Consider the following 10078-nt stretch of genomic DNA (forward strand, 5'->3'; position numbering starts at 1 on the left):
AGCCGCCAAACATTTATTTAGTAGAAACTTTATTTACAATTTTGATGCTGCACAATTAACGTCCATGAATATAGCCGTTTTCAATTTGTGAACATTTTCAGGGTGACAAGCATACTTGGCAAGATCCTTGACTCCAGCGTCTAATAAAACGTCCTCATCAATAAAGAAATTTCCGGTGCATTGCCTTGCATCGCGGCACAGTATAGCGTATGCTGCATCGGCCATCACTTCTGGCTTACGAGAATGTAATGCACCTTTTGAGCCATAGAGCATATCAACTGCTGCAGTGTGAATGGTGCTTCGAGGCCAAAGAGCATTCACAGCAACTCCCTGAGGACGAAACTCTTCAGCCATGCCCAGCACACACATGGACATGCCATATTTGGCAATAGTATATGCCGTATGTATAGAAAAATGCTCAGCTGTCATATTCAGTGGTGGCGACATGGTCAAAATGTGTGGATTGTCACTCTTCAGTAGATATGGTAAACAAACCTTGGAGCTGTAATTAGCAAATAGACTTAAATAAATAACAGAAAATAGAAATATGTACATACACCAAGAAAGTGCCCCTTGTGTTGATATTATGCATGAGATCATAACGCTTCATATCGGTTTGCAAAGTTTGAGTTTTTGAAATCGCGCTCGCATTATTGATCACAATATCGATGCCTCCAAATTTATCGATTGCAGCTTCAACGGCCTTTCGAATCTGTTGCTCATCGCGAACATCAACAATGCAAGGCAACGCTTTGCCGCCAGCTTCTTCGACTATATGATAAGGGAGATAACAAACAAGTAAAGTGCAAACTCCAATTAAAATAAGTATGTTTAATGCAATACCTACTTTCCGCGGCGACAGTATAGATTGTGCCCGGCAGTTTTGGATGTGGTTCAGCTGTTTTGGCCGCAATCACAACATTTGCACCATCGCGAGCTGCTTTTAGAGCGATTGCTTTGCCTATGCCTCGGGATGCACCAGTTATAAAAATAGTCTTACCCCGTAACTTGCTGCAAATATCAAATTATTTACCAAGTTTATTCAGTTTATCTACGAGCCCTTACCCGGTGTTCTCCATTGTTGTCACTTCGCCGACAGTCTTCTCAATAACATCTGAACATTAGCACTAGGGATGTGAGTTTACACACTTGTTGCAATAATTGTTGTTATTTAGCAACAGCATTTGCATCACTACCAATATTCGACGATGCATTTTCCAGCACTGAAATACAATGGAATCCGCCCGAATTGCTGTTCGCTTAAGTTTATCAAAGTGTTTCTTATTTATCTTAATTGCTGGGACATTCAAACAATTTATGGGCTATACAAATACAACTTATAATACTAATAATATGCTTCCAATATATAATTAACGCTGCTGCAGTCCATGAACTCCAAACTCCTCGTAATCTTCGTTCTTGTAAATAAATTCTTGGAAATTTGGACTGGTGGCCACTTCTCGACCGCCATACCAAGCGTATCTCACCGGATCCTCGGGACAAATGAGTGACACCTCCAGATCGTCGGGCACAAGGGCGCGCAGATCACGCTTGAGGCGCGGCAGGAAGCCGGGAAACTGAGAACTGCCACCGACAATAAGAATGTTGAGCAAGAGTTCGCGATGCGCTTCCCACGGACACGCTTTAAGGGAGTCAGCCACGGCCTCTGGTATGCCCACTTGTGAGATGCCAATGTCTGAGGGATTGAAGAGCACTTCGGGCACAGTGAAGCGTTCATTGCACAGCGGAACCAATTGCTGTTGCTCCTCGTCGTCTCGTGGCTGGCCAGGCACACGTATGTAGCCACGCTTCACAGTGGTGAAGTCGGGTAGTACATATTCAACAGCAACTTGTTGCCGCTTCGCCTCATTGTGATGCACACTCATCATATCCTTAAAATCCTCAGCGACAAAACAAACATCCTCCTTGATTTGATTGACCACATGACTCTCATCCATAACGTTGAGATGGCGATATGAGATGAGCTCCTTTAGATGGTTAGTCAACGCCTTGCCACCGACATCAATACGCCTAATGCCCTCCAGTACTCGTCGACCTAGCACAAAGGGCACAATATGCGTGAAGCTGTATCCCACGTCGATTATGATACAGTTGAGCGATTGCATTGTGGTCCGTTCTTCGCTATCCGCCACATAGTTGAAAGCGGCCAAATCGGCAGCTGTGGTTTTGTACATGCCCGCCACACGATACTCCTCGAATAGCATTTCAAGCATTGCCTCCTGGACGCTTTGGAAATTCATCTGTGGTTCAGTGATGACAATGTTGCGATTCTCCAGCGTACATCCGATACCCTCTTTGCTGAATATATAATCCCACACGGTCTTCTGTGTATCCCAATTTAGCAGATAGCCACGCTGGAACGCCAGGATGTAATACAGCGCTGATGTATCTCGGCACTCGTCAATTTGATTGCCCACAAATGCGCGACGTCGCTCGCTCTTCGCTTTCATGATACAATTGGGCACCACTTGGGGCTCGTCCTGCGTAGCGAGACCCACTTTCGCTGTGTACGCACCATTATCTAGCACCACAACAGACATTTGATTTGTTTATGTGGAGTTTTATCTCGTCCAGCGGCGCAAATGCTTTGCCAATAACAGCTGTTTTTGATAGGCGACGCATTGCATTCTATCGATTGTCGATAACCGTTGATTGTTTGAATGTTAACTGTCCTCAGCAATGCAGTAGCTAACTAGAAATTTAGATTAGAATTTAAGAATTTAATTCAAATATATAAATACGCACTATATGCTATGCACTAATCATATGCTCAAACAAACGATAAATGTAAATAAAATTCCCAGTTGAATTATTGGTATTATTTAATAGTTTGAGATAGCAATACTTAACAAAGCCTATGTTATCAATAGCAGGCTGTTATTTAAATGTAAGCTGTTATCAGTACATCCATATATAACTTAAAATTCAAATAAGGTTCTATATTTTGAATTCTCCAATAAGTAATAGCAATTTATTAATACGAAATCAATCATTTATTGAGGCAACAGCAATAAACGGTTATATGTTATTCACATTCGATAACAATTGTCTGTTTAAATGATAACTGTTATCAGTGAAATAGTCTCTTAATATATTTATAAAAAATTGGAAATTTTTGCCATACTTAAAGAAATAGTTTAAATTCATTACATTTACCTGCTTATTATCAATCATAGGTAAAGCGATAAATGTATTTCAACTGCTGTCATTAATAAATAATAGCACCCCCGATTAAGTTAACAGAACCAAATGAGCAAACGGTTACACACACAACTTTCAGTTATATAATTGTTGTATTTGTTTTTTCTTTCCCTGTACATTTATCAACACTATCGAATGCTGATGACCCGTTCGAGAGGTAGAATTGGACGTGCATTGGGCTGCTGATTCCAACAGAGATGGCCATGTTGACGCGCCTAACTAGCAACGGCACAACGACAGTGGCTCCAGGCTCGCCTAAGGGATTGCAACGCTTCCAGAACTACCTCAGTGCGTTGCTCTGGCCAGGAGGAACTTCACAGCGACGAAAGACGTCCACTCAACAACAACTGGATGCCATTGATTCCTTCACCGATGAGCTCGTGAATCGCAAGACACAAAAGTGGGAGGAGTTGCATGACAATCTTATGGCCAAACAATCGCCCGTTGCCGAGGAGACGAAGACAAAGAAAAATAGCTTTGGCCAGAACGTTGGCTTAATGTCAAAGGGAATGATGAATGATTTGAAGCAGTTGCGTTCTCCGCAACTGGGGTTGGACATACGTTCGCTGTCGCAGCCACAGTTGGACAATCTACTACTAGCCACGCTGGAGATCAAGAATAAAGTGGATTTCCTATACCTAATCCGTCAGTGTGTGCGCTGGCATCTCTTGCCCTGCAACGAGGTGTTCATCGCCTGTCTCAAGTATTTGAGCAATATGGGTCGCATGCAGCAGCTGGACTCGCTGGCCGAAACATGCCGACAATTGAAGCATCCCTTTTCCATCACTTACTCGGATTTGGCGCCATTCAAGGCCCTGGCTTTATGGCAGAATGGCAACGCCGATGTCGCCCTTATGACGCTGCATCGTGGCTACTCTGCTGCCTTAAAAAACGACGAGGGAAGGCGCTCGATGCGTTGCGCTTTTCGCTCAATTGCCGAGGACACTTTGGCTCAGAAGTCGGAGGCTGTCTTGATCTCGCTGACGGAGGTGGCACGCGCCATACACCGGGAGCACAACGACATCTTTGTGGTGGGATGTGTGTGGAAGCAGTGCTTCATTAGCAGTTGGTTCAGTGATCAAAAGTATGCCGAAGAACTCTTTGAGAGCTTTCCCGATCTGCAAAGTTTGGTGGCTCGCCGGGCAGATGGATTATGTGACTCATTTCTGGGTCATCACAATGTGGATGCAGTCCATCGTTTGATTGAAGTATTCCTAGAGCACAATCAACGCGAGGCTTGCTCTCTCAGCTTACGCAGACTCTTTGGCTATCAATGTATGAACTTAAATTATTTCAATAATTGCATTTATTTATTGATATTTTGTTTGTTTTAGATGATCGCAAGGACTTGCGCGCATGCGCTGAGATTGTCAAGTCGTGCAGCGAACTAGAGATGCCATTGAAAGAAGAGCAAAACGAGCAGTTCCTCAGTCTGTTCCTCGACAGCTCGGATCCCTTTGAGACGGGCAAGGCGAGCAGCAACAGCCACAGCAACCACAACAGCAATGGAATTGTGGCCAACAAGTATAAGCCCAAATCGTTTCAGTACAAATTTTAAGTGGCGCTTTTTGTTGCCCAATTTCGTTGTAGTTGTAGTTGTTGAATCCATCTGTGGATTCGTTGTAGCAAACTCTTACCACTTTCCAAATAAATGTTGTGCAGCCACTCTCAGTTGGTCATTCAGCACCCGATAATCAACTACTGCTCTTTCTTATTGCTCTCGGGCAGCTGAGATTCTTGCAAACCCATGCAATCGTAGCAGCGAGAGATAAGATGATTGCCACAACGATGCGCTTGACATTGCTGGCAACGTGTACGGGCTTTCGTTTCACGCTTGTTCCGCGCACACGGTTTGCAACGACGATGCTTCTCACCATGGCGACTGACCAACGTGACATCCTCGGGCAGCATGGCACGGGTCAAGCTGATGACGCCGACGCCTTGACGCTGCGTTGCATCGCCAGTTGCTTCGCTCAGCAGGCGCTGATTGGATTGTCCAAGAATCTCGCAGATTTGTAGTCGCATTACCAGCGATGTAGACGTCGTGCGACGATGCAGTCGGTGCTGCAAACGCTGCTGAGTGAGAAAGAGTCCCAATTGGCGCTGGAAGTCGCGCTGTTCGATATGCGCATTGCCCTTTGGCGACAGACGCAGCAGGATCCAAGCATTCATAGCAGCAATATTGAGCAGCAGATGCAACAGTTGTAGCAAGGGATGCAGCTGCCGTTCCTCCGCCTGGCGCTTGGGCAACGAAAACTCTGTGCTATAGCGCGTGGCAAGTTCATAGAACTGCGAGCACACCGTTGATGTGTGCTGTTCGATTTGAAAGGCATCCAGTTGTCTGGGCAAGCCACAGCTAAGTAGCGCAACGTCGCAGCGCTGTGACAATCGCTTGGAGCCGCTTCGCAGCGTTCCCTCTGTCCAGTTTTTTGGATATTCACCAGCAACTGGTGACAGTCTGCAGATGCTACTTAAATTGTACTGCAGCAGTAGGTCGCAATGTCTCGCTGTGGCATAATATGATCCAAGTGTAATATTACGTCCCGTTGTCTTGTAATCACAGATAAGCTGCACTAGCTCTTTACTGGGTGTGGTAGGTTGCTGCACAAGCAACGCATTGGTCATGTACTGTGTCTTGGCATCGCAGCAGATCATCAAGCGGGTGTCAACTAAGGCAGGCACTTCATCCACACAGAGCCAAGCGCTGGCACCGTAGTAGGAGCGACTGTTGATGAGAAATTTTTGCCACAGTCGTTGGCCATCATCCGGCTGATTGCTGAGCATCTCGGTTATGAAGACAAAGCGTGCCAGCGACATGGTTGCCCTAAATATAGCATTGCCCAGTTCCAGTGTCCAGAGCTCTTCTGCAGGAGGAATATGAGTTAGCATTCTGACTGACATATAAACGCCAATATGAGAACTATACCAAGAGGTCCACTGTACTGTGCATTGCGGAAGACGCCACAAAGATAGTTTAGACCCAACCAGGAACGCAGCTCTGTGAGATCTGTGAGTCGTTGAGCATCATTTCGGTTGCGTCTTTTACGTATCTGCTCATTGACAATGCGTTGCAGCATGCGCAACATATCGTCGTCAAACAGTAGCATCCATGCCTCAACTGCATTTGTAGCGGATCTCACGGGTCCTTTGCCACACGCTTGTTGCTTGGCTAACGGTAGCTCCTCTGTGTTTGGTTGTGCTTCACGCTCCAGACACCAGGTTTGCCCATTGCTGGAAATGTAAGTGCCACTTGTGCTTGCTGCTCGTCCACGCTTGCCACGACTTTTTGCAGGTTGAAGCGTCACCTCATCACACAACAACATAATATCTTCATCTTTAAACAACCATGGAAAGTTGGCGGAGGCTGAATTTGTTTCCTGCAGCGGATCAGCAAACAGTTCAGGGTCATTGATGGAAACTTTAAGATCCATATCTTCTTCCTCCATTCGTTCGTCATCTTCGCTGCATTTCATATTGGACAACAGCTGTTCATCAAGCACATATTCCGTTTCACTGCTGTCATTCATTGTTTACAAATGTTTTGTTTACCATTTTTTGTTGTACGCGAAGTTGGCTGTGCGCAGTTTTTGTCTCGCGCAAAGTTGGTTGCAAACGCAAATTTCAGCTCATTTCAGTGTGTACAACCAATGCCAAAAGAGATGCATAATTAAAATTGCAGCAAAACAAAACATTGCTAATTGTAATAGTGATTAAAACTGTAATAGCAGTGTCATTTATTGAAAATACAAAGTGAAACTGTGTCAGCGTTGTCGCTAAATGCGCACATTTGGATATCAAGATCGTCATTAGGAATAAGTAACGCGTAAAAACGCTGTGCAGAAAACAAAACGAAGTACAGCTTCATACCTCGCAGAGGTTAGAAGCCAACTAAATATGCAATTTAAATTTAAATGCAAAAGAGAAAAACAGTTGGAGTGACAAGAGTGTTTACATTTGTGTGAAATCTGCGCGCGTATTAAGCTATTTGTCAAAATTTCTTCTTCGCAATGTCAATTTGACATGTTATACTGTCACGTCTTGCAATGTCTTATACCACAAGTTCTCGATAAACGATAACATCACACACACATACAGAAAACATACTCGATTATTAAAAACGAGCCATTTCGTAGGGCGACAAATTTCAAAAAAAGGAAATAATGTGCAATAGGAGGCTGCGCTAGAACTTTGGTGTCACCGGAAAAAAATCTCATGCAGTGAAAGTTAGTCAAATCTCAAAGCTTGTGCTGTGAACACGATTATTTGGAATAGAAAAAATATATACTTCAGTCATATTTTCAACTGCTTTTTGAATTTTCGTTTCGTTTCGGGTGAAAGGAGAAACTGCTCAAGAAGTTGCAAGTCAACCGTGCTCCTTTACCTATATTTTTTATTGTTGTTTTCGAGTTGAACGAAAAAATGATATCGCCGGAGCAGCATGAGGTTGATTTGGTGCTGGATCGCCAAGTGCGTCAAAATATACAGGACATGATGCGCGAGGCGGATGTACAAGCGAATCTTCTAGAAAGTGAAGGTACGACATATTGTAATGTGAGCATATATATGCTATTATTTATTTAATATATGTATGTATATACTGTAATTTATTTTTTTAGCTGTGGCAGCACGTGAACGATACAATTCCGAGTCGAGCAATGAACAGGACCATTTGCAACACGATGGAATGGGAGTGCTGGGCACGCTATCCGCCGATGAGATTGTCGAGGAGGATCACGACTCTGAACAGGCAGGGCACGAGATACAAAACTATCATGACATGCTCGTGGATTCTCAGATCGACATCAACGGGTCACTGCGTAAGCGTCGCGGCAATCTACCCAAGCATTCGGTGAAGATCTTAAAGCGTTGGCTCTATGAACATCGTTACAATGCGTATCCCAGTGATGCTGAGAAGTTTTCGCTGTCCCAAGAGGCGAATCTGACAGTGTTGCAGGTCTGCAATTGGTTCATCAATGCGCGACGACGAATTTTGCCCGAAATGATACGACGCGAAGGCAACGATCCCTTGCACTTTACAATCTCGAGGCGCGGCAAGAAGATTAGTCCCAATACCTCAGGGACCATTAGCATGCCAAGTGGAGGCACACCCAATCCTATAACAGGCAGTCCTGCTTCTGAAGTGGTGAGCGATTCAAATTCTCATTTAAATGGTACATTATATTAATCGTGTTGTGCTTGCCTTGCAGATTGTAGGAGCTACCGAGGAGGTTCATAGTGCAGCCGAAATGCACGAGGGCATCGCCAATGTGCTGACAAATTTTGATCAGTATGTGCGCACACCGGGTGGCCAAATGATGAAAATGGAGCCAGAGTACGATGAGAGCGTCATTTATAGGTAATGTCCACACCGCTTCTAGTTGATAAGACTGTAGACTGTAACACCACTCCTTACTTTCGAAGTTGGCAACAAGCAATTGCCAACAATCCGCTAAAATTTCAACAGCTACACGCCTCGCTGCGAGCCACCATTATCGAAAAGATACAAAGCTTTAAATTGCGCAAGTCCGGTGTCGAGGATGTGAGCCAGAGCTGTAGTTCAATCGCCAACAGCAGCTGCAGTAGTAGTAGCTTCCTAAATGAAGCTAGTGAATCGGTTAACCCATCGATAGACTTAGAAAAAGAAAGACTCAAGAAAGGCGGGCGCAAGCGACTGAGCGAAGAGAAGAATGAGGCGATTATCCCAGAGAAAGTTCTTAGACTGAATGTTCAAAACGAAGATGTGCAAGAACAGAAATCAGAAAAGCAAGATTTTCAAATGCTTAGGTAGATTTATGCAGCGACTTTAGCATATCAACTATTAATACGCCAAATTTTGTTGACATTTTCACTTAATGTATTATTTCATTATCCACAGATCTGAGGGCGAAGATAGCGCACAGGATTATGAATCCTGCGAACAGGGCAGCGAAGAAGAAGTACGTTTCGAGACCTCGGATGATTGGCAAAGTGTCATCAAGTAAGTTGCAACGAACAAGATTGAATGATTGCTTTTACATTGTTGTTTTTTTTTAATCAGGACCGTTTTCACTACTGAAGAAGTGACAACCACTAAGAAGAGTGCCAATACCAGTGTATCCAATCAAATAACAAAGACTGAAGGTAACATTCATAAATGAATTGATTTTGTCTCCCATATTTGATACTGATTTACGGAATGATCTACAGGCAATCAGAATTTGTTAGATCATATATTGGGTGCCGAGGCAACCGTTATGACCACTGCCGACGAAGCTGATGTTCCAAGTGTGCAGCAGGAACAAACCTCAATAATGACTGAAAGCATACAACAACCGCAGACTCCTCCACGACCAGGTGTGCATATTTAAAGTCATTAATATGGCGGTGAATACAATCATCTCTTATCTTTCAGCTCTAACTCGTGAGGAGCGAGAAAAATTCAAATGCTTTTATTATCTTGTGGAAACAGCAGTGGCAGTGCGTCAAAACGATTGCGATCAAGATGACGATTTATCTTACATGGGCCACTATTTAAATAATTAATCAAACATAGGATTGTACATACATATATATTTATTGGAAATGTTTCACGGCAATCGTTGTTCAATTGATGGACAATTACATAACGAGAGGATTTTCAAATGGAATCTGAAGAACTCTAACCTCATTTGCAACAATTAGATGAATTGGATTATGCGATATACTGCAAGTTTTAGATGAATTTGATTTATGAGAATTTCTGCAAGTTTGGCAGATTAGATCGTATACTATTACTAAGTAGCTTTGTATTCTAGTGCGACAATTGAATTGCCGATAATAAATTATATCTACGCTTAAGCCTTTGTATGGCAACTGAACAATGGCTTATGGCGCTAAA

At 43.6% G+C, this 10078-nt stretch overlaps 5 protein-coding genes across 6 annotated transcripts; 2 read left to right on the forward strand and 3 right to left on the reverse strand.

The window, feature by feature from the left end:
• Positions 1 to 12: 12 nt before the first annotated feature.
• Positions 13 to 1185, reverse strand: LOC117570392 (hydroxysteroid dehydrogenase-like protein 2). The gene is made up of 4 exons (XM_034252006.2): positions 1066 to 1185; positions 848 to 1011; positions 558 to 771; positions 13 to 502 (listed from the first exon to the last, which is right to left on the reverse strand). The coding sequence occupies exons 1-4, from the start codon at positions 1077 to 1079 to the stop codon at positions 34 to 36; spliced, it is 861 nt and encodes a 286-aa protein (XP_034107897.1). The 5' UTR covers positions 1080 to 1185; the 3' UTR covers positions 13 to 33.
• A 75-nt stretch (positions 1186 to 1260) lies between these two features.
• LOC117570391 (actin-related protein 6) lies at positions 1261 to 2676 on the reverse strand. The gene has a single exon (XM_034252005.2). It carries the CDS (start codon positions 2559 to 2561, stop codon positions 1371 to 1373), a length of 1191 nt encoding a protein of 396 aa, XP_034107896.1. The 5' UTR covers positions 2562 to 2676; the 3' UTR covers positions 1261 to 1370.
• A 610-nt stretch (positions 2677 to 3286) lies between these two features.
• LOC117571905 (uncharacterized) lies at positions 3287 to 4920 on the forward strand. Its single transcript, XM_034254382.2, has 2 exons — positions 3287 to 4497; positions 4557 to 4920. Exons 1-2 carry the CDS (start codon positions 3420 to 3422, stop codon positions 4778 to 4780), a joined length of 1302 nt encoding a protein of 433 aa, XP_034110273.1. The 5' UTR covers positions 3287 to 3419; the 3' UTR covers positions 4781 to 4920.
• On the reverse strand, positions 4915 to 6914 carry LOC117571900 (uncharacterized). Its single transcript, XM_034254372.2, has 2 exons — positions 6149 to 6914; positions 4915 to 6086 (listed from the first exon to the last, which is right to left on the reverse strand). Exons 1-2 carry the CDS (start codon positions 6747 to 6749, stop codon positions 4921 to 4923), a joined length of 1767 nt encoding a protein of 588 aa, XP_034110263.2. The 5' UTR covers positions 6750 to 6914; the 3' UTR covers positions 4915 to 4920.
• LOC117571902 (uncharacterized) lies at positions 6886 to 10067 on the forward strand. Of its 2 annotated transcripts, XM_034254374.2 has the most exons (8): positions 6888 to 7756; positions 7839 to 8365; positions 8430 to 8578; positions 8644 to 9006; positions 9098 to 9199; positions 9260 to 9342; positions 9409 to 9555; positions 9614 to 10065. In XM_034254374.2, exons 1-8 carry the CDS (start codon positions 7642 to 7644, stop codon positions 9742 to 9744), a joined length of 1617 nt encoding a protein of 538 aa, XP_034110265.1. In that variant the 5' UTR covers positions 6888 to 7641; the 3' UTR covers positions 9745 to 10065. The 2 variants fall into 2 exon arrangements, with proteins under 2 accessions (XP_034110266.1, XP_034110265.1); XM_034254375.2 differs by lacking the exon at positions 8644 to 9006 and having other exon boundaries at positions 6886 to 7756; positions 9614 to 10067.
• The last annotated feature ends 11 nt before the right edge of the window (positions 10068 to 10078 follow it).

The sequence above is a fragment of the Drosophila albomicans genome, chromosome 3 (assembly GCF_009650485.2).
Source record: "Drosophila albomicans strain 15112-1751.03 chromosome 3, ASM965048v2, whole genome shotgun sequence".
NCBI lineage: Eukaryota > Metazoa > Arthropoda > Insecta > Diptera > Drosophilidae > Drosophila > Drosophila albomicans.